Source organism: Mya arenaria, chromosome 9, assembly GCF_026914265.1.
Source record: "Mya arenaria isolate MELC-2E11 chromosome 9, ASM2691426v1".
In the NCBI taxonomy this organism is placed as follows: Eukaryota; Metazoa; Mollusca; class Bivalvia; order Myida; family Myidae; genus Mya; species Mya arenaria.
The window spans coordinates 23057867-23081294 of NC_069130.1; the positions used below are offsets into that span (position 1 = coordinate 23057867).

At 31.4% G+C, this 23428-nt stretch overlaps 1 protein-coding gene across 4 annotated transcripts in view; it reads left to right on the forward strand.

Moving 5' to 3' along the window:
- Positions 1-23428, forward strand: part of LOC128203428 (transmembrane protein 26-like) — a 74616-nt gene that overhangs the window by 47689 nt on the left and 3499 nt on the right. Inside the window, exons 1-3 of one of the 4 annotated variants that reach the window (XM_052904838.1) lie at positions 8-145; positions 22287-22489; positions 23149-23347. In XM_052904838.1, coding sequence (XP_052760798.1) covers positions 22299-22489; positions 23149-23347 — 390 coding nt within the window. In that variant the 5' untranslated portion in view covers positions 8-145; positions 22287-22298. Of the gene's footprint in view, positions 1-7; positions 146-22283; positions 22490-23148; positions 23348-23428 lie in introns of those variants that run through there. The other 3 variants (XM_052904839.1, XM_052904837.1, XM_052904840.1) reach the window with 3 other exon arrangements.

Below are 23428 nucleotides of genomic sequence, written 5' to 3' on the forward strand. Positions count from 1 at the left end.
GAATGTGGTTAAAATTTAGTGTGGAAAACTTTGTGGCAACTTACAAGCACATTTTATTGGACATAATGATTTAAAACGAGTGTTGCACTTTTGATGAATTTCAGCAAAATAATGAAAACCGGATAACGTATTGAAATGTGAAAATGTGAGTAGACGGTGCCAGCATTATATATAAATAACTGATTTTGATGAAGCGTTACCATCACAAAACTTTGTTACATGACTCAGCAATATAGCAATTACTACTTAATAGTTTTTTTTGTATATGACCGATGATACATATATATATACGGTATAGGTCTAACAATTTATCGTTTTCTTTTGGCTTTGTAGTTGATTAATTGCGAGTTCATTTTGCTATGTTTCGCAGTTCATTTATCTGATAATGTTACAATAAGAATATATAATTTATATTCAGTTCATTAAAACATATGATCGAAAATTAAAGAAAATCGTATATATAACAATACCAACACGGTTCGAACATTACGATATTCTGCAGGTGTTTGATTACATTTTTCCTCTAAAACAAAAAAGGTCATGCGAAATGAATGTACAGTATAAATTGCAAGTGCTCGTTAATTTTTAGCCCAAAAATGTTTGTTTTCTCTATTTACGAAGAACCGAGTGAAAATCTTTTTTAACATATCAAATATAATTGTAAAATACCTTAATTATGTCATAAAATGTATGGTAATAATTTACTTATTAAATTGCGTGTCGATAAGTTATAGTCAAACCACTTTCGTTTTGTCGTGGAAGGAATCATCAGAGGCTTATGGGTCTCAAACAATAAAATATTTGTTTTTTACCAACATCGGAGAAAACAATTCGACTCTTGATCGACACGCCATTCTTAAAGTGTATACACATACCAACTAGTGCACACAGCTGTATCCAAGAGTTGTAACAATTCTTTAACTTTTACTGATGGATAAATATTATGATTATTTTATATAAAGTTTTTGATTATGCCTTATACTCTTGATGAAAAGTTCTCAAAATTAATGATTCTTTTTTGTTCTTTGAAAAGTTTTGGGGAAATAAGGCATTTAAAAATTATAGCACTTGAGGAATAAGTGCACTTGTTTATTTAAAACTAGTGAAACGAACCCTGGCATTTAAAAGTAAAACAGTTAATAATATAATAATTTTAGACTTTATCGATTTAAGGGAAAAATGTGTTTTATATGTTAAAACATGTTATCACGTTGGTCACCAAGTATACATGTAAATGCTCAGAATGTTAGTTATGAAACATTTTCGGAAATTTAATTATTATAACAAGGTTTTCAGAGCATTACTTTCTTATAACGAAAATATATTTAAGGCATAGGAAAGACATTGTATAATAAGGAATTTTAACGTCTTTGATCTAATGTTAAGCGTCAAAACAAAATGAATTAATTATTTGAAAAAATACTTTTATTTCAAACTAAAACAGCCTATTTTTCTTCTAGGTAAACCACAAAAATAATTTTTCAAAAATTTTAACAGTATGTATTTCGGTTCAGTGTGGATAAGTTCAAAGAAAAGCCGAATCCTGGATAAACACAAAACTTGTTTCTAGAAATAAAAAATAAATTATGTTTACTTTCCCTCGCTTCAAAATCAAGGAATGTAGGGCATATTGTTCTCATTTTTTTCAAACTATTTAATATTACAAACAAGTGCACGTGCAAATAAACATTACATTTTAGAGATTAAGATCAAGATTAAGTTCTTGAGCACACTTTAAATATTATTATGTGCGTGCTTTGGTATCAGTTTTGTTCTATAACAATCGGCTTGTTTTCCTTTTAATGACTGAAGCTTTCATAGCTCTTAGCTGAATATATCATTAATTGTGTTTTTACAATGAATGTTATTACTAAATGATGCAAAAAAGTAATGTTTTTAATGCATTATTATGGTGAACTCAATTGACTTTCATGATCACAACAAACAAAAAGAATAAATAGATTTTTGAGCACGCATTAAACCATATTTACTTTTAACATTTGTATTTTTATCATTAGCAACGTGTGCCAATTAAATAAGACCCAAAATCACTTAAAATAAAAACAATTTTGTTTATGCTAAACAAATATAAATCAAAATAATGTTTTTCACACCTTTATTTCTGTTTGTTTCTGAAAGATCTTCCCAATTTATTACAGCAAAACGTTTGAAAATGAAAGAGTTTCAACAGCGTGCTTCTTATGAGAATTCCTCCAACTAATTGTTCATTCTTTTCTCCACTAATTATTCGACTTAATCCCGAAAAATCTTGTAGTTATAATACATATGCAAGTATTCTTTCACTTCTAAAGAAATTTACACGGAACATGTTAACGATTATACATAGATACAGTAGGCTGTTTTATAACACATCATTGCATAAAAGTATGCTTTTCATAGTTTTCTAATGATGGAACTTTTAAACGAATATACATTACACATTCATTGTGCTATGATGTTAAACTGAAAAACTGCTTCCAATGGGAATTACAGTTCCATTACTATTTTGTCAATCGACCTGGAAACAAATTTGTCACACAGAAATAAACAATTATATGCCATTGCAGTTAAATATTTAGCAAAAAGCTACAGAAACAAGCTCAGTAGCAAAAAAATTAAACACAAACAAGAAACATAGAAGAACAGCACAAAACTCCACAAACAGCACAGTGCATACATACTATTTATAAAAGATAGGTATTTTTATCAAAAATTGTTGGTACCGCCTTGTAACGGTCAGTAAAATGTAAATTTACTGGGGGTTTAAACCATTTTATGTGCACAAAGCTCACTCTTATCCCAACAATCCTTAATAAAGATAAAACGCAAAAGGTAAATCTTATTAAAACTATTGAGGAAATGACCTTGTGGCGTTTCTAACAAGCCGGCAAAACAGATGCTTCAGCGGAATAAGGACAACTATATGTTATGTTATCCCGTGTATGCTCGTTTTCGAGCTTCAACTCATACGCTAGCAATCGAACGTGGCCGTTATACGAATGTTGAAAGGCAGTTAAGATTTTGTCCTCGTTGTAAAGATGTTGTAGAGACAGAATATCGTTTTCTTTTGGCATGTCCTTTATATGATACTATTAGACAAGAATATATATGAATGTTAAATATTATGAGAACCCAAATATAATTAAGTTTAATATATTGATGTCTTGTAATATTGAGCATGTTGTGAAAAAAACTGCACACTATTCGTACTCAGCTTTTGAAAAGAGAAATTCACTTTTCCAGGAATAAACATTACATACTCGTTACAAGTTTTGACTGTTAGTATATCGTATTGTATATATAAGTTATCAATGTCATTGTATCAAAATGTGTTTTATCTATGGTTTGACAGATACTATTATTTAATCAATGCTCATTAATTTGCACAAGTAGTTTTCATGTATGTTTTGTGTGATGTTTGCATGGGCTGGTGGCTTTCCAGATAATTAACTGTTTTTTGTTGTTTTGTTATCCCAAAAATGCTTTTATGGCACATATGACATATGCGTATCCTTGTTTACTTGTCTGTTCAGTACCATTGCTTTTGAAAACATCATCTGGACAGCGATCATTTGGAGGCTTAACAAACACTCCCAATATGACAGATGGTTTTACTGAAACATATCTTTGCCGATTTTTTTCACGTGAAACACTGTTTTCGTCCAGACAAGCTGTTTCTTATTGCTCAATTTTAAAACTTGCTTCATATGCAGTAGTATATATCTAGACTGTTTACGATTTGCGGCGCCCACTCAACACTTCACGCCAGCTGAAGCAATTCTTATTCATAAAATTAGCAAACACGTTTCTTATATTTTTAATTCTTAATTTGTTATAATGTTATATTAATGGTGCATCCTAATCGGTTAACTCGAATCACCTTATTTTTATTAAAACATATAAGAGATCCCAATCCCTAGAAGTTAGGATGCTGTCAAACGAATTACCTGTGTAGGCATCTGATAGAAAATAAATGCGTGGCAAACGCATTCATATAATTTGTAAAGTTGTCTCTTTCAGCTTCATTGAGACGTACATGTTCGAAAAATAGAATGTGTTTGGAAAGTTTCCTTGAACGTTTGTGGCAAACTACAAGCGCTATTTGTTAGAGCTGATTGTTTAAAACGTGTTTTGGGCATTTGATGAATTTCAACAAAATAATGAAAACTGGATATCGTATTTAGATGTCAATATACATTGTCAATATTATATTTAAATACGGGAATTTGATAGTTACTTATATAATACATTATTGGATGGATCAGCAATGTATATCAACCATTAATAAATAGTTTTTGTATATGGTTGATAATGTATTTTGTATATGTAACAATTCAAACGCGGTTCATACACAAAGTTATCTGACATGAGTTTGTTTACATTTTGCCTAATAACAAGAGAGCCCATCCAAATCTAAAATGTACAGAAGAAATTTCCGGTGTTAGTTTACTTTTAGCCTCCAAAATGGAACTTCTTGCATCAAATATTGGAGTAAATACAAAACAGATAATAAACAAATTCTTGTTAAAAACCCGAATTATTACTTCATTGTATAATGTCATGCAATGGCATGCAATGATTTTCTTATTAAATTGCGTGTTGGTCAGTTATAGTCAAAACCACTTGCTTTTTGGTCGTGGAATGAATTATCCGAGGCTGATGGGACTCATATTATATGTTTTTAGTTCTTTCCCAATATGGGGCAAATAGTTTTGATTTTTTACAGACCCCCTATTCCGAAAGTGAATACTCATCAGAGCTATTGTACACAGCTGAATTCACGAGATGTAGTACAAGTCATAACGTTTACCCTTGCTACACGAATATGCTCAAAACATATGCTTATACTTGTAATTTAGAGTTCTCAAATGAACTTTATTTTACATTTTAAATCATTTGGGGAAAATATAGTACAGCCCTTGAGTAATAAGTGCATAAGACCTTTTTTTTCTTTTAAAACTATTTCAATTGAGCATTTTCTTTAAAAGTAAGAGAGATGAAAGAATTACGACATAACATCATAATGTTTGTCTCCATTGGCTCATTTCGCACATAATTTGCAGGGAATTGACATGATTTATATGATCACACACTACTTTTATGACTCAAATGACGTTTTGCGAAATTGACCAGTAAATAAGATTACATTTTAGAAAGCTATCCCAACATTACAAATTATTAAGGTAGATATTATTTCTGCGTTTAAATATTTGAGTTTCGTGTTGGTTTTAGGTAAAAGAGTTTGTAAGCAGAGTTTTTTTATGTTTCAATATGTTATTTTATCGAGCAAGATTTAAGAAATATGTGTCATAAAAAATGTATTCAGCATTTTAATTCCTACTTGGTTGCCATAATAATAGAATATTCTATTTATTTGAATCAAATTTTTACTTTGCCATATTGTAGTATCAATGTGCAGCAAATTATCGGCATTCAAAAAAACAAGTGGACGTGTGCAAAATGAGAACATTAGGGAGATTAAGTTTAAGATTTAGTCCATGGGCAAAATCATGATTTTGATTATTTTGTGCTATAACATTCGGCTTGTACCTTTTTATGACTGAATGCGTACATTCGTTGTTCCGAAAGCTCTGCTAGTTTAGTATCGGTCTGACTAAATGTATAAGTATCCATGCATGGAGTTATCCTTGTTTAGTGAACAAGGTCATAGTCTCTCGCTATAAACGGTATCAAAAATTTGTCAAAACTAGCATAATCTAGGTAGAAAACCCACCTGATCAACGAAAAAGAATGTTTTTATTTGAATGCATTTTTGTGTTAATCTCGTTTGACACTCATGATTTAAAAACAATAAGAAAATGATGTGTGATAAAATTTACAAGCCTTTATAAAAGCAATTCATATGGCTAATACCTACTAGGTCAAACATTTCCAGTAAAAAACAAATGCCAAAATATAGCTATATTATTGTTTTTTACCAGTACACAGATCTTTTTTGTTGTGATCTTAAGAGTCTTATAAATTTAACATAATCATGCAAAAATAACCTGTGTTCCTGTAAAGAAAGACGCAAACTCCCCATATTGAATACAACTTTGTTTATACTTCTATAAATAGAGATAATGTAGTAAAATAGTTACAAAACTTTATATCTGTTTATTTCGTAAAGATTTTCCCAATTTATTACAGCAACACTTTGGAAGAATAAGGGTTCCCACATGAAGCGTGCTTTACAAAGAATTTCTGCAATTTATTACTCATTCCTTTTTGCATTAATTATTGGAGTTAAGCTATAAAAGAAAATGCTTTTTGAAAACGACACGGAGAGTCAAAATTAATGCAGAAAACTGTTGTAGCTATACTAAATATACAAGGATTCTTTCACGTCTGGAAATATGTAAACGGAACAAGTAAAATAGTATTCATAACATACATACTGGTCTCATTAGAATAATCAGTTATATCTTACCAAGCCATACTACAATACATTCGTCACAAAGTAATAAACCACCTTATGGTCAGTCGTGTTCTAAGACGATCGGGACAGCAATCTTGTGGGATTGTTAATAAGGACAAAAAGAAGATGCTTTTATGCAAGAAAGACAATTTATTGTTTACTTATTCAAACATTGCTTTGTATGGCACATATAACATATTTGACTATCAAACAAGATCAATATATATTTTTAAAGTAGCTTCCCCACGTTACAAATGTGTAAGATATACATTATCTAGCATTAGGTTCCCTGTAGGATTGAGGTCTACTAGTAGATCATTCTTATATTTTCATACGCTATCGAATTGAGAAAGTTGTAAGCGAGATATGTCATAAACGTCTTTTTAAAAAGAACACTTGCATAAGTACCTCAAACGAAGTTTTAATATATATATGCATTTCTTATGATCAAACTAAAACAAAGTCGGAAGATTGAGTATTCAGAGGACTGAGACACTAAAAATATGACCAAAACTTATATTGAAACACTTCATTGACGATACTGTTTCATGGAACACTTCATTGACGATACTGTTTCATGGAACACTTTATTGACGATACTGTTTCATGGAACACTTCATTGACGATACTGTTTCATGGAACACTTCATTGACGATACTGTTTCATGGAACACTTCATTGACGATACTGTTTCATGGAACACTTCATTGACGATACTGTTTCATGGAACACTTCATTGACGATACTGTTTCATGGAACACTTTATTGACGATACTGTTTCATGGAACATTATCTTTGTCCAAATTGTTAAATTGAACTCATTATTTAAACCTTACACATATGCAATGGTATTATCTAGACTGTAGACGTTTTGCGGCCTCCGCTCAATACTTCATGCAAACTGTAGCAATTACCGTTCATGAAATTGGCAAAATACGTTTCAAAAACGCTTTTGTTTTAAATGCGTTATTAAAATGTTATACTAATGGTGGATCTTCACTGGCAAGCTGCGAAACACTTCAGCTTTATTAAAACGTTCAAAAACAATCCCTAGAATAGGGAATGCGGCCATTTACATTTTTTTGTAAAAGCATTTGATAGAAAATCTATGCAGAAGCATTTCGAAACTTTCAGTTTTTAGATTTAATTTCATTGGGACATACATGATTAAGTTATAAACAAGAATGTGTTTGAAACTAACCTTGAACATTTTGTGGCAAATTACATGGGCATTTTGTTGGACATAATGATGATGAACGTGTGTTTCGCATTTGAGGAATTTCTGCAAAGAATGAAAACTATGTAAATACGTGACTTTGTTAGAGCGTACTGTAATAAAGTATTATAGCAGAGCTCCACAATATATATATCAATCACCAATTATAAGTTTATTTGTCGACGAATAGTTGCGTATCCCTTTAACAATAAATAGTTTTCTTGTTTATCGCATGCTCGCGTTGCTATAATTACTTGAAGAGAAGGTGGTCTCCGTATATGTTCCACAATGGATGCCTTCATAGATTCATTCTCGTTGGCTTCACCAGCGTTAGACTCTACAATTCTAAAAATTAAATATTTCAAACATTTTTAAGAGTTTTATATAACTGGTGGATGCTGGGAATGCTCAGTTCTAGTTTGTTGCGTCATATTCGTGGGATGGCGCACTTTAAGCCCATTAAATCATAATTATTTATAAAAACTTATACCTAGTTTAAAAGGAGGAGGAGTGTTACAAGTGGGAAACATGCGTTCTAGTAAATGGGTCGTTGGTTTACAGGTTCGCCAATAAAAAATCACCATTGAAGTCCATTAAAGCTAAACACTGGATCTGGCCAATTCTACCTAGGATTTCATAACATTTTAATTATGAATAGTGTGTCTTTTAAGTTGATTGGTACTTATTCTTACCAATGGTACAGACATCGGCCTTGCGGAACCGGTTCCGAAATAAAGGACCGTTTGGCCGGTCATTTTTAGTGGTGCCTCCGTCTAGTCTTTTTCATCGGTTGACGCTCAAATAGAGACTAATTTTGCCTTACCTGGAGCTGAAACGATAACATTACTTAAAGTTTTGGTTGTCAGTTCTTATTAAGATGAAGAGGGTGATTTGAAATCGAGAATTTATTTGATGAACGGCCTTTGCTTTATTGAGGCCGCCATTTTGAAAACAGATATTAAACTAGACCCTACTGTAACAAAGGATCAGACAACCATTTTTACAGGAGTAGACCAAAATGTCCACGTAGGAGGAAGAAAAAACAAAAGGATAACGAATTTTTTTTAGTTTCAAAATAATTGGGCGGTGGATCCGTTATTCAATAAAAACTAGTAAAGATCGAAGAAAAAAATGGGGATGAATTTTAATCTCATAAGATAGTTGTTTGTTAACATGATTGCCGAGAAACAAGAGAGGTCACTCCGAAATGAAATGCACAGTACCGGTGCTCGGTTAAGTTTTAGCCTCAACATGGAACTTTTATCATAGAAGATTAGAGTGAAGAAAAAACAGTTAATAAAAACAGTTAATAAACATTGAATGTTCTTGTTAACACCCTGAATTATTCCGGCAATGTCATTTTTAGGCAATGTCATATAATAATTTACCTATCAAAAGGCATGTCGATCAGTTATATTCAAAACTACTTCCTTTTTGCCGGTGATTGAATCATCCGAGGCTTCTGGGTCTTATACAATATTATATTCTTATATTATATTTTGTCTTTTCCAACGTCGGGGAAATAGTTTCGTCTTTGATCGGAAAGCCACTCCGAAAGTGTATACACATCCGAACTATTGTACACAGCTGTCTACAAAAGGTGTTAAAATTAAATAACTTTTACTCATGGTATATATTATCCTAGACACTTTGACATATGCTTATACTCGACGTAATGACGAGTTCCTAAATGATTTTATTTTGTACTTTGAAAGGTTTAAGGGAAATGGAGCTTTTTTTTTAAATTATAGCCCTTGAGGAATGAGTGCATAATACCTGTTGATTTGAAACTAGTTAAATTAAGCATTTTCCCAGTTGAAGGAATGACATAACATCATAATGTTATGCTTTATCGACTCAAGGGAAATTAAAAAAAATGTGTTAAAACATATTATATTGTTGATCACCAAGTATAAATTAAAATATTAAATCAGATACTACAAAGTTAACTGAATAGATTTAACAACAACAAATCAATGCAAGAAAAGCATCCTTCGTTAGTTATGAAACATTTTTGAAAATTTTACTATTTATAAATGTTTAACATTGTTATGTCTTTTTTGTTGAGACGAACATACATCAACATGCTTTATTTCAAACTAAACAGCCAATTTTCCTTCTTGGAAGAGCCAAAAACCATTCTTCAAACATTTTAATCGCATGTATTTCGGTTCTGTTTGATACGTTAAGTTTAAAGTAAAGCCGAATCCTGGATAGCCCAAAAACTTGTTTTTAGAATAAAAATAAAAATTGCTTACTTCACCAGGTTCCACAGTTTAATAACGTAATCAATATTATCGGCACTAAAGATGTTCTCATTATTTTGAAACTATTTAATATAGCAAACAAGTGCACGTGCGCAGAAACAATACATTATAGAGATTACGTTCGTGATTAAGTCCTTGAGCCCACTTTCTAAATTGTTATGTTCATGATTTCGTATCGTTCTATAACAATCGACCTGTTTCTTTTTATGACTGCAGCTTTCATAGTCCTGAACTGAATACGTCATTAATTGTTTTTTTTGCACAATATAGGTTATCACCTGAACTGAATACGTCATCAATTGTTGTTTTTTTTGCACAATATAGGTTATCACCTGAACTGAATACGTCATCAATTGATTTTTGCACAATATAGGTTATCACCTGAACTGAATACGTCATCAATTGATTTTTTGCACAATATAGGTTATCACCTAAACTGAATACGTCATCAATTATTTTTTTGCACAATATAGGTTATCACCTGAACTGAATACGTCATCAATTGTTTTTTTTTGCACAATATAGGTTATCACCTGAACTGAATACGTCATCAATTGTTTTTTTTGCAAAATATAGGTTATCACCTGAACTAAATATGTCATCAATTGTTTTTTTGCACAATATAGGTTATCACCTGAACTGAATACGTCATCAATTGGGGTTTTTTTGCACAATATAGGTTATCACCTGAACTGAATACGTCATCAATTGTTTTTTTGCACAATAAAGGTTATCACCTGAACTGAATACGTCATCAATTGTGTTTTTTTGCACAATATAGGTTATCACCTGAACTGAATACGTCATCAATTGTTTTTTTGCACAATATAGGTTATCACCTGAACTGAATACGTCATCAATTGGGTTTTTTGCACAATATAGGTTATCACCTGAACTGAATACGTCATCAATTGTTTTTTTGCACAATATAGGTTATCACCTGAACTGAATACGTCATCAATTGTTGTTTTTTTGCACAATATAGGTTATCACTTAAATAGTGCAGAAAACTCTTTTATTCTAATGCACTATTATGTTTAACTAATTTGACTTAAATGATCAAAAACAACCAAAAAACATGATTTGAGTAGGGATTTAAACATATGCACCTCTATCAATGCGTTTTATTAGATTCGTGGCAAACCGGTAAGTGTGCCACTTAAAAAATGACCCAGCCCAGTTATATAGAATACAGCTTTGTTTATGATTATCGCATATAAATATATAAAAATATATAGATGAAAGTAAATTTGTTACAAATCTTTATTTCTGTTTGTTCTTCCGAATTCATTACAGCAAAACCTTCAACAATGTTAGAGTTTCCACATGGCGAGTGCTTCTAAGAAATTTTCTGCAAGTAATTAAATATTCCATTTTGCACTTGTTAACGGAATTAAACTATAAAAAAATGCTACTTGAAACAGACACGCAAAATCGAATTTTATCTCGAAAACTGTTTTAGTTATAAAAAATATGCAAGTAATCTTTCACCTCTGAAAATAAATTCACGGAACATGTAAACGAGCATACATTCCGTAAGGAGTTTAATACTGGATGCACAAAAGGAGCGCATTAGTTTTGATGCCTTATTATATTCAACTCATTTGACTTTAATGATAAAAACAAGAAAACACACATAATCATGCTATATCCACAAATAATTAAATAATAATAATACATTTATAACGGCTAATATTTTTATCAGTGCACAAATCATATGCTTTTTGGTCTGACCTTTAAAGTCAAATGAGTGAAACAAAATAAGGCATTCAGGTTGATTAATTTCAGTTGTGTGTTTATATAGACTTTCCACTTTTAAACAAGACTTTGGTTAAAATTTAGAAACTTTAGCATCATCCATGTAGGGGTTTTTAGGTCCATCCCAATATATATTGAATATTGAATCTTCTGAAAGTTTTCGAAAAATAAGGGTACTACTTAAATGATACCGAGCTACGATTCGTGTGAAAATGTGTATGGAAACTAAGTGTTTTGCTGTCATAAAGGATCATAGAGGAAAAGTGTACTTTCGGAGTTCCATAAATGAATTTATTGGTAACTTAGGTAAAATGCAGCGCTGCTAGTTTTACTATAAAAGAAGCCTTTCAGTCTGTAGCAAAAAACAATCATCAATCGTGTTTAATACGGCCATAAAATACGTTTTCAATTGAAAGATGCAGAAGCATTGATATTTCTTTTAAATCCATAATTAAGTTTAACTCATTGACTTTAATTATCAAAACAAACATAAAAACAGAAGATTTGAGTACAGATTAAAACATTAATCAATATGTATGTATTATCATTATTATATTGGTAGCCAACCTTAGTGTGCCCCTCAAACGCCCCATATTGAATACAATTTTGTTTATGCTTAACGAATATAAATATTGCTTGTTTTTCGTCGACCTTTCAGTGCCATTGATTTTGAGAACAAAATCGGAAAAGCTATCATTTAAAGGCTTAACATCCATCTTGAATATGACAAATGCTTATATTTCAACACTTCATGGCCGATATTTATACATGAGATACTGTTTTCGTCTAGACCAACTGTTCAATATAACTCAATATTTAAAACCTTGTTACATATGCAAAAATGTATATCTAGACTGTAGGAAGACCTGTTGCGGCCCCCACTCAACACTTCACGCCAACTGTAGCAATATTCTTTCTTTAAATTGTCAAAACACATTGCAAACATATTTTTATTTTAGATTTGTCAATAAAATGTTATATTAATGGTGTACCTTTTTTCGATCAGCTGTGAAACACCTAAAATTGATTACAACGTTTAAGAATCCAATCCCTAGAATAGGGAATGCGGGCATTACCAATAACTTGTGAAGGCATCTGATAGAAAATCAATTCTTGGCAGACGCATTCAGATATTTCCAGTTTTCACTTTCTGCTTCATTCAAACATACATGATTAGGTTTGTTCGGAAAATAGAATGTGTTTGAAAATAGTCTGGCAAAACACATGCACTTTTTGCTGGATTTAAAAGGTGTTCTACTTATTTGATGCATTTCAGCAAAATAATGAAAACCGGATAACGTTTAGAAATGTAAATATGTGAGTAGACATTGCCAATAGTATATACCTGAAGTTGATAGAGCGTTACTACAATAAAATAGTGTTATATGGATTAGCAATTTATATCAATCACCAATCAAATGTTGTTGCTGTCTTTTTTAATATGGCCGATCAAAAGTTCGGTATTCCTTGAACTTTTCATATTTTCTTGGGCTTAAATAGTGGATTAATTGCATGTTTGTTTTGTTACATTTTGTAAAACATTTATCGGATAAAATATCACAAATAAATAAATATAATTTTCGAAAGTTAGTTATCTTAACCTGTGAAAGCAAATATGTCGTTACAGATGTTGGTGCAATATTAACAGTTCCGATATGATTATGAATTTTATTTATGATTCTTCATAACTTAAATGGTACAGCGGTAACGAATTCGTCTAGCAATGTAATGGACCCTCTCTGCCGATCAAAACTATTTTCATGTGTGTAAATGTTTAGTTTATAATTTCCAGCTTTCAATCATACAGCAGTTTAAAGATCATCATATCTGAAAATTTCATCAACGTTTTCTTCTTATACTTTCACAAGTAGATCATAAGTTGTCCAAGGCAACAACTTTATGTTAGTATCAGAGAGTTGAACATACACGAAGATGTTTCATTTCAAACTAAAAAAAAGTTTATATCAAAGAAGAACCCAAAAACCATCCTTTAAACATTTTAACCATATATATTTCGGCTCCCGCGGATGCGGATAATAACCAAGTAGCGCCCTTAAGTGAAGCTAAATCTTGGAAAGCTCCTTAGGCCACTCCTTTTTTATTTTTTGGTTTACAAGAATTTTTGGAAAAAATGTCCACTGGGTGGTCGAAAAAAAAAAAAAAAAAAAAAAAAAGGAAAAAAGTCACAAAACATACTCTTAAAGGGTAAAAATCAGAAAACAACATAAACACAGTCAAAATTTATATCATTTACTTGTCATTTTAAATCCTTAAACTGCTATTAATGCATGTTTTAATACACTCAAAGTTTCAAAGTTCTTATTAAACACACAGTTTAAATCTTACATACTGTGCATATAAAACATCAATGATATTGACTATAAAACATGTTTACATGTATAAACTACACTTTTAATCAAAGATACATTGAATATCACTCAGCAAGACATTTGTTTAGCTTTAAGAGTATGCTAAAGCAAAAGTGAATGCAGAACACTTAAAAACTTACCAATATTAAATCGAAAAAAAGAGGAGGCGAATTTAACGCATTAAAATACACAAAAATTGCGCTGTATTAAAACAATACATAACATTTTCTAAACATTGTTTAAGTTATTTTAATATTGGATTTTGTCAATAAAGTGAAATAATTACCAATTTTGTAAATAAGGAGGTAGCATTTTATAAAGACATTTGAGCTTTGATATTGCGAAAACAATTCCTGAAAAACTAAAAACCAAACTAGACCTAGATTTGAGTATAGACAACCTATACCATGAGGGGTCCTAGTTGTGTGTAACCCGATCCATGCTAAGTCCGGATATTTTCGGACCGGGATATTTACCATGGGATGTTCACCAAATCCATTTCGAATTCAAATCTTGCAGCAAATTACCACATCAGTACATAAAAAAACACATAGCAAAATATTAAATCTTGCATGTGACTTAACTTTATGTACCAATGATAGTAACAGAGAAATCCATAATTATGTATAGGACATTTTCATCTTCTCCCAACTCCGCCATTTTGTGTAAACATGCGTTCACAGTGCATCTATCTATACTTCATGCTTGTTTATTTTTCATTTTAAAGAGTATTCCTTGGTTACAACAACAAATCTCATTTATAGTGAAATATCAAGTTCATTACAAATTGAAATGGACTTATTCAAAATAGTTTTCCGTGTTGTTTTATCTAAAGGTTTTGCACAAAACTCCTGGCATTGACACATGTGTTCAACTCTTTCATTGTGTTTACTCTACTATTAACCCAAACATGAATAAACATGTAATCTAAAATAAACACAAGCTTAACATTGACTCAATGACAAGTATTTCCAAACCATTTTGTGATTTAAAATCCATAAACACCACCTACCGAACTTGTGAATCTAGGTCACCGGTGTCAACTTAGAAAATTAACTTTCGATTTCACCATTCCCACTTAGTGCACTTTTATTTGATATTTAACCATAAAATGTTATAAAATGTTTTTCTCACACATAATTTACAGATATTTGTGTCTACTAATTCGATGGCAGCCGCTGACACTTTTATTTTTTATCTATAAACAACAATATTTTCATGACCTAAATTTGCGGGGAAAAACAACAATCACGTGACAGCTATTGTTTGTGTCGGCTGTTAAATTTGCCAATGTTTATTGCTATTGTTATTTTAACAGCTCCTGCATATTTTAATTAATTATTTCATACAAAGAATGACTGCTATCGTCAATTCCGCCATTGCCAACGGCGATGCCATAACAGTTGACTGGCTCACATAATATCACCATAAATTGGCGAATACGGCTACGGAACAACAAACCAGTCAAAATCGACTGCATTCGTACTCTTACCGTTCGGTTTTCTTTCGTTTCGCACCAAAATCAATACGGTCGGGAAAATAATTTGGAAAAAAAAGTGAAATTCATTTTTTATTTTTTTTGTACTTTTCGGAAAAATAGACCCGCCGGTTTTGTAAACCAATTTATATAAAAGTAGTGGCCAAACGAGTTTTGCCAATATCATGAACTTTACTTGCTACGACTGGCATTAGGTGTTGAGCGTCTAGATATACACTATATATATGTGGTACAGTTGGTCTGGACAAAGACATTGTTCCATGAAACAGTATCGGCAATGAAGTATTTCAATAAAACTTTCGAAATGTGTGTTTATCTTTAGCCTCTGTGAATAATCACTCTTCCGACATTGTTTTATGTTGGTCTAACGTTGAACGTCAAAATAAAAGTAAGGATATATATTAAAACTCCGTTTGATGTGCTTATGCAAGTGTTACTTTTAAATAAGACGTTTATGACACATCCCTCTAACTACTTTCTCCATATGATAGCATACGAAAATATAAGAATGCTCTACTCACAATTCAGTAGACCTCAAACCTTCACGGACCTTAAACATTTAAACGCAGAAATAATGTCTACCTTAGCCATTTGTAACTTAGGGAAGCTACTTAAATAATATATATTGATCTTGTTTATTAGTCAATCTCGCAATATTTCATAAGTGCCATAAAAGCATTGTTTGGATAATTCAACATTTGTTATTCTTGCATAGAAGCATCTTCTTTTGCTACTTTATAAAAACCCACCTAGGATGCTACCCCGATAGTTTTAAAACACGACTGGCCATTAGATTGTTGATTAATTCAAATAAAAAAAAAATGTTTCTTTTAAATGCGTTTTTAAAATGTTATACTAATGGTGAATCGCATCTTCATCGATAAGCTGCGAAACATCTCAGCTTTATTAAAACGTTTAACAATTCCTAGAATATGGAATGTGGTCATTACCAAATACTTGTGAAGGCATCTGATCAATCAATGCGTGGCAGAAACATTTAGATACATTCTGTTTTCACATTCAGTTTCATTGAGACATAAAAAATGTCCACGTCGGAGGAAGAAAAAAACAAAAGGACAACGGATTTATCTATTGAGTTTTCAAAAAAAAATGGGCTGTGGATCGGTTATCAAATAAATAAAAAGAAACGGCCTAAAAATAAATCGCAGTTTATATTCTATGTTAAAGACAGTTGTTTGTTTACATGTTTGCCAAGAGACAAGAGAGATCACTCAGAAATAAAATGCACAGTACAAAATGCAGGTGCTCGGTTAACTTATATCCCCAACATGGAACTTCTATCATCGAAGGTAAGAGTGAATACAACACAGATCATCAAAATTTTAAATAGTTATTTGCATAATCCTGAATTATTGTCTTATTTTATAATGGTAGGCAATTTTATGTAAAAATTTACATATTAAATGATGTGTTGGTCAGTAATAGTCAAAACCACTTGTTCTCTGTCGTGGAAAGAATCATCCGAGGCTTATAGATGTCAAACAATATTACATTTGGTCTCTCACAACGTCAGGCAAATAGTTTCGACTCTTGATCGACACGCCATTCCAAAAGTGTATACACATCCGAACTAATGTAAACAGCTGTATCCAAGAGATGTTACAATTCTATAACTTTTACTAATGGTATGTATTATTATTAGATGCTTATGAAATATGCTTATTCTCGTGTTGAAGAGTTCTCATTTTTTGTATGTTGTTCTTTGAAGAGTTCCGAGGAAATGGGGCATTTTAAAATTATAGCCCTTGAGGAATAAGTGCATAATACCTGTTAATTTAAAACTTGTTAAAAAAGCATTAAATTTAATAGTAAAATAGTTGAAAGAATGACATAACATCATAATGTTAAGCTTTATCGACTCAAGGAAAAATGTGTTTTATATGTTAATAATAATGTTGGTCACCAAGTATACACTTAAATGCTCAGAATTTTCTTTAATCATATACAATAAATTTAAAACATTGTGTATATGTTTTCACATTCCTACCACTGAACAGATTTAACAACAATACAACAATGCAAAAAAAACAATCCTCAGTATGTTATGAAACATTTTCGGAAATTTAACTATTATTATAACAATCCTTGATAAACATACCTAGTTTTTTATAAGAAGTATGTATGCACTGTGCTGTTTGTGGAGTTTTGTGCTGGTCTTCCATGTTTCTTGTTTTTGATTTTTTTTTGTTTTTGTGTTCAATGTCTTTGGCGTTTACCCAGGGCCATTAAACCGGGTTTATGTTTAAACTTTCTGCTACTGAGCTTGTTTCTGTAGTTTTTCACATAAGTATTTAAAGTATTATTTTCTAATATTTATAGGCATAGGAAAGACAATGTATGGAAAGGAATTTTAACGATATTGGTCTAAGGTTAATCGTCAAAACAAAAGGAATCAAATATTTAAAAAAATAAACGTTTGATGAACTTATATAAGCGTATCCTTTGTACACGACGTTTATGACATATGTTTCTTAAACTTGCTCAGTAACACACGAAAATAGAAGAATTTTCTACTCAGAAACTATAAGACGTCAAACCTACACGAAATTTAAATATTTAAACGCAGAAATATTGTTTACCTTATCCATTTGTAATGAGTGGAAGATACTTACCGTATATATTGATCTTGTTAAAATATCTATCTACTGGTAGACATAATTCATGCGAGATGCCAATTTAATTCAAAGAAATATGTGATGTTCACTCGTTGCATTGGGAATCTGGAACGCATCGTACGTAACCTACTGTCTGATAACAAAATATATCTTCAACAATTTTTTTTTTTTTTTTTTAAATGTACGTTCACTTAACGCAACCATAAGTATTTATATCCTTACATGTTTCAGTGCAATATTGAACATTCACATATGATCATGAATTGTTTATACATATATTGTTACATAACTTCAGTTGTCTAGCGTTGACGACTTTCTCTAGCAATGTAGTTGTGACCCGTGCTGCCGATCAAATATGTTTTCATGCTTTAAACGTATAATTTCCAGCTCTCGTACATCAGTTTAAAGTTCGAAATGTGAGAATTTCATTAACTTGTGCTTCTTAAACTTGCACCAACAGATTTAAAGTTGTCCAAGGCAACATATTTATGTCATTATCAGAAATATTAACATACATCAACATGCTTTATTTCAGACTAAAATAGCCAATTTTCATCTTGGAAGAACGCAAAACAACGTCCTTCAAACATTGTAACCAGATATATTTCGGTTCTGTGGGAGACGGAGTTAAAGTAAAGCCGAATCCTAAATAGCCCCAAAACTTGTTTCAAAAAAGAAATAAAATATGTTTACTTTCTCTGGGTTATCACTTGAATGATGCAGAGAAAATATGTTTTTATTCTATTACCATGCATTATTATGTTCAGTTCATTTGACTTTAATGATCAAAACAAACAAGTGTTTTTAGTCTAGATTTACACATCTTAACCTTTTAAATGTGTATTTTTAATAATAAGCTACGTGTCCAGCATAAAGTGTGCCACTTAAACAAGACGACCAAAAACTTATATTGAATACAACTTTGTTTATGCTTACTGTATATAAAAATAGGTAATGTAGTCACAAATCTTTATTTCTGTTTGTTTCTGAAAGATCTTAATGTAGTACTTTGAAAATGTAACAGTTTCCACATGATGCTTAGAGAATTCCAGCAACTAAAAATCTAACTCTTATAGCACTAATAAACGGAATAAAACTATAAAAAGAAAATGCTAAAGAAACGCAGAGTTAAGCTTAATCCCGAAGATACTTGTTGTTATAATACTTATGCAAGTATTCTTTTACTTCTGAAAAATACACGGAACATGTAAACGATTATGCATACATACCTTAGGGTGTTTTATTGCGCATCATTGCATTAAAGTACGCTCCTCATAGTTTCTTAATAATAAAACTAGTAAACTGATTAACTAAACATAATCATTTTGCTTTGAAGTTAAACTAAAAAATCTGCATCCATTAGAATTTTCAGTTATTTTACAATTTTATCAAGCGACCAGACAACACGTTTGTCACAAAGTAATTAACAATCATATGCCTTTGGACAGTCGTGTTTAAAATTATTGGGGTAACCGCCTTGTGGGATTTCTAACATGCCGGCAAAATAGATGCTTCAGCGAAAGAAGGACAATTATATGTAATGGTATCATAAAATGCATTAATGGCACATATGACATAATTTTTATGCGTATGCTTGTTTTTCTATGTCTGTTCAGCGAGCTATCATTTGGAGGCTTAACATCCACTCACAATATGACCGATGGTTTTACTGAAAGAGTTCTTTGCCGATATTACACGAAATTTAAATTTTCAAACGCAGAAATATTGTTCACCTTATCCATTTTTAATAAGTTGGAGATATTTACCGTAAATATTGATCTTGTTAACATGTTTATCTACTAGTTGACATATTCTTGCAAAATTCAAATTTAATTAAAAGAAATATGTGATGTTCACTCGTTGCATTTGAATTCTTAAACGCATCGTACTTTACCTACTGCCTGATAACGAAATATGTCATCAACAAAAATGACTTCTTCAAAAGTAAGTTCACCTAACCAGTGGAACGCATCCATAAGCAAGTATATCCTGAGTCCATATTACAGAAGAATCTTAAGAATTTTTAACATATTTTAACTTAAGTGTAAAATTTGGACTTGTTATATTTCTTTAAAAAATAGTTCTTTAAATTGTAGTTTTCAATTTAAAAAACTGAAGTGTCCGTATACACAATTAGCTAAACACTTTCTTTAAAATAAATAAATCAGTTCAGGGAAGTGTCGAGTTTAAGGAAAGGTAAAATTTCAACTAAAGATGATTCCGTTATATTGCCCTGAAATGTGCAACATTGACAATTAACATATGATCATAAATTGTACATAATGTTTTTATATTGTTACATAACTTTATTGGTTCAGCGGTGACGAGCTCGTTTTGCAATTTAGTGAATCCGTGCTGCCGATCAAAAATGTTTTCATGTTTTAAATGTAAAATGTATAATTTCCAGCTTTCATACTGCAGTTAAAGGTTCAAAATATGAGAATTTTATCGACGTCTGCTTCTTATGCTTGTACCAACAGATTTAAAGTTGTCCAAGGTAACATCTTTATGTCATTATCGGCGATAATATCATACATCAAAATGCTTTATTTCAAACTAATATAGCCAATTTTCCTTCTTAAAAGAACCCCAAAACCATTCTTCAATCATTTTAATCATATGTATTTTGGTTCTGTGGGATACTGATAAGTTCAAAGTAAAGCCCAAAAATTTGTTATAGAAATAAAAACAAATAAAATATGTTTACTTTCCCTGGCTTCTAAATCAATGAATGTTGGGCAAATTATTGCCACTCAAAATATTCTCATTATATTCTAACTGTTTAACATGTAAACAAGTGCACGTGCGCAGAAAAATACATTAGAGATATTAAGTACAAGATTAAGTCTTGAGCACACATTCAGAAATGTTATGTTCATGATTTGGTATCAGTATTGTTTTATAACAATCGGACTGTTCTTTTTAATGACTGAAGCTTTCATAGTCCTTAGCTAAGTACGTCATCAGTTGTGCTTTTACAATATGGGTTAAATATGTTTTTATCTTTATTACCATGCATAATTATGTTTAACTCATTTGATTTCAATGATCAAAACAAACAAAAAACATAAGTTTTTAGTACATATTAAAATATATTAATATTTTCAATGTGTATTTTTAATTAGAAGCTACGTGTCCAACATATAGTGTGCCCCTTAAATAAGACTCCAAACCATTTATATTAAATACAACTTTGTCTATGCTTTCTTTATATAAAAATAGGTAATGTAGTCACAATTCTTTATTCCTGTTTGTTTCTGATAGATCTTTCCAATTTATTGCGGCAAAACTTTTAAAACGTAACAGTTCTCACATGATGCTTAGAGATTTCCAGCAATTAATTATTCATTCTTTTTAGAACTAATTAACGGAATTAAGCTATAAAAAGAAAATAATACTTGAAACAGACACGCAGCGTCAAACTTAATCCCGAAAACTGTTTTAGTTATAATAAATATGCAAGTATTCTTTCATTTCTGAAAATAAATACACGGAACATGTAAACGTACATACATTCCATAGGGAGTTTTATTGCGCACCGGTGCATTAAAGCATGTTTTTTTTATAGTTTGCTTACAATGCATCTTTGATTGCCTTTAAACCTTGCATTTGGGTTGAAACAAACCACATTGCACTGCATACTGATAAAATGTTTTAGTTATTTTTTCTCAAATTCCTCTATTCATCATAAGTTACATAATTTATGTATACAGTAGTAGCAACTGAACTTATTTCTTTCCAACAAATAACATTGCAAAAAGGAAATCACGAACATTTATTTAGAGGCATGTGTTGATATGTCTTTATCTTGTTAGTTGTTTTGTGACTTTGTGTGTATATTTTTTTATTGTTCGGTCTTATCCATGGTTTTTTAATGGAAAAAAAATCGAGATAGATGCCTTAAAGCTGCACTCTCACAGATTTACCGGTGTTCAGCTTTTTTTACTTTTTTGTCTTGGAATTAGCAAATTTTTGCGAAATATCTGAAAAACAGTCATGAAAGACTGCTGACCAAAAGATCAGATCGCAGATTTCCATATCACCATTCCAAATTTAATGTTTTATGGTTTAAACCGTTAGAAACGTTTTGCAAATGGTTTCTTATGCTTTCTTTAATTTCAGCAGAAGTGACGTCAGATGGGATATATTTCCATATCACGAGCTCTGTCTGTTCGACTGCTATTTGCGTCACACGGCGTTATTTCAATATGGCGGCTTGCTGACGTCACAAAGGAACGCCGATATTGGTACTTGTCTTCCACGCTTGTGTTACTATTTTTGGAAACAATGGTGATTGTTGTGAAAAGACAAGGAAAGGAATGGAAAAGGTACATGTAGTTTGTGCGGATGATTTGTCTGATACAATGCTTGTGACATCTTATTAATTATATTTCAACACAGTTCAAATAAAGTTGTTCAGTGAGTTAAACACACTTGCTGTGTGTAGCATTGGCTTACTGTAGATTTTAAATATAACATTGCATATCACAGACTGATAGTGAACAAATGTCAATTAATTAGTTCCGGAGTCACTTGTTATGTTAAGACATGCGTTCGTTATGTGAAGCCATTCTTAAAGTGACACTCTTATTCAAAAGCAATACATACGCATGTATAACAAACATAATATTGAGTGATAAACCTTTAACTACTTACTAAATAATGCATTTATGGAAAATATTAATTACTGATAACAAGATTGTTACCGTCTGGTTCATAGCTGAAAACGCACAAATGGTTGGTGAGTGATTTACTGTGATCTACTATTGTCTCGTAAGGTGAAAATACCGTGTTTCTGCACCTTTCTTTCAAATTAAACTCGGTATCCTTTAAAAGAACCATTGCTTTCGACATTTATTCATCCTTTGTGGTAGATTAAAACAATTGTATTAGGGAGTAAGAGTGCATCTTTAATATATTCAAGTCAATCTATAAATACACTATCCTGTACCTAGCATGAATCTCTGCGTTATATTGTGTTATTCAGATTTTGCCCGAGTGTGTTCATCTACTTGCTGACGTCAGTTCCCGCCATTTGGTTCCTTGAGCTACACGAGTTCGACAAGCGCGCGCGCCGCCTTACACGTGCTGTACGAGTAGCCCGGATGAACAATGACACCATTGGCCCGGATACCCCTCCAGATGGGTTAGAGGACCTGAGTGCATCACTCGGATCTGTACTAGGCGTGGGTATCACTCTTTTCTCCTTTGATAAGTATGTTAAAGCTGCACTATTACAAAAAACAACCTTGACTGTATACTGACCG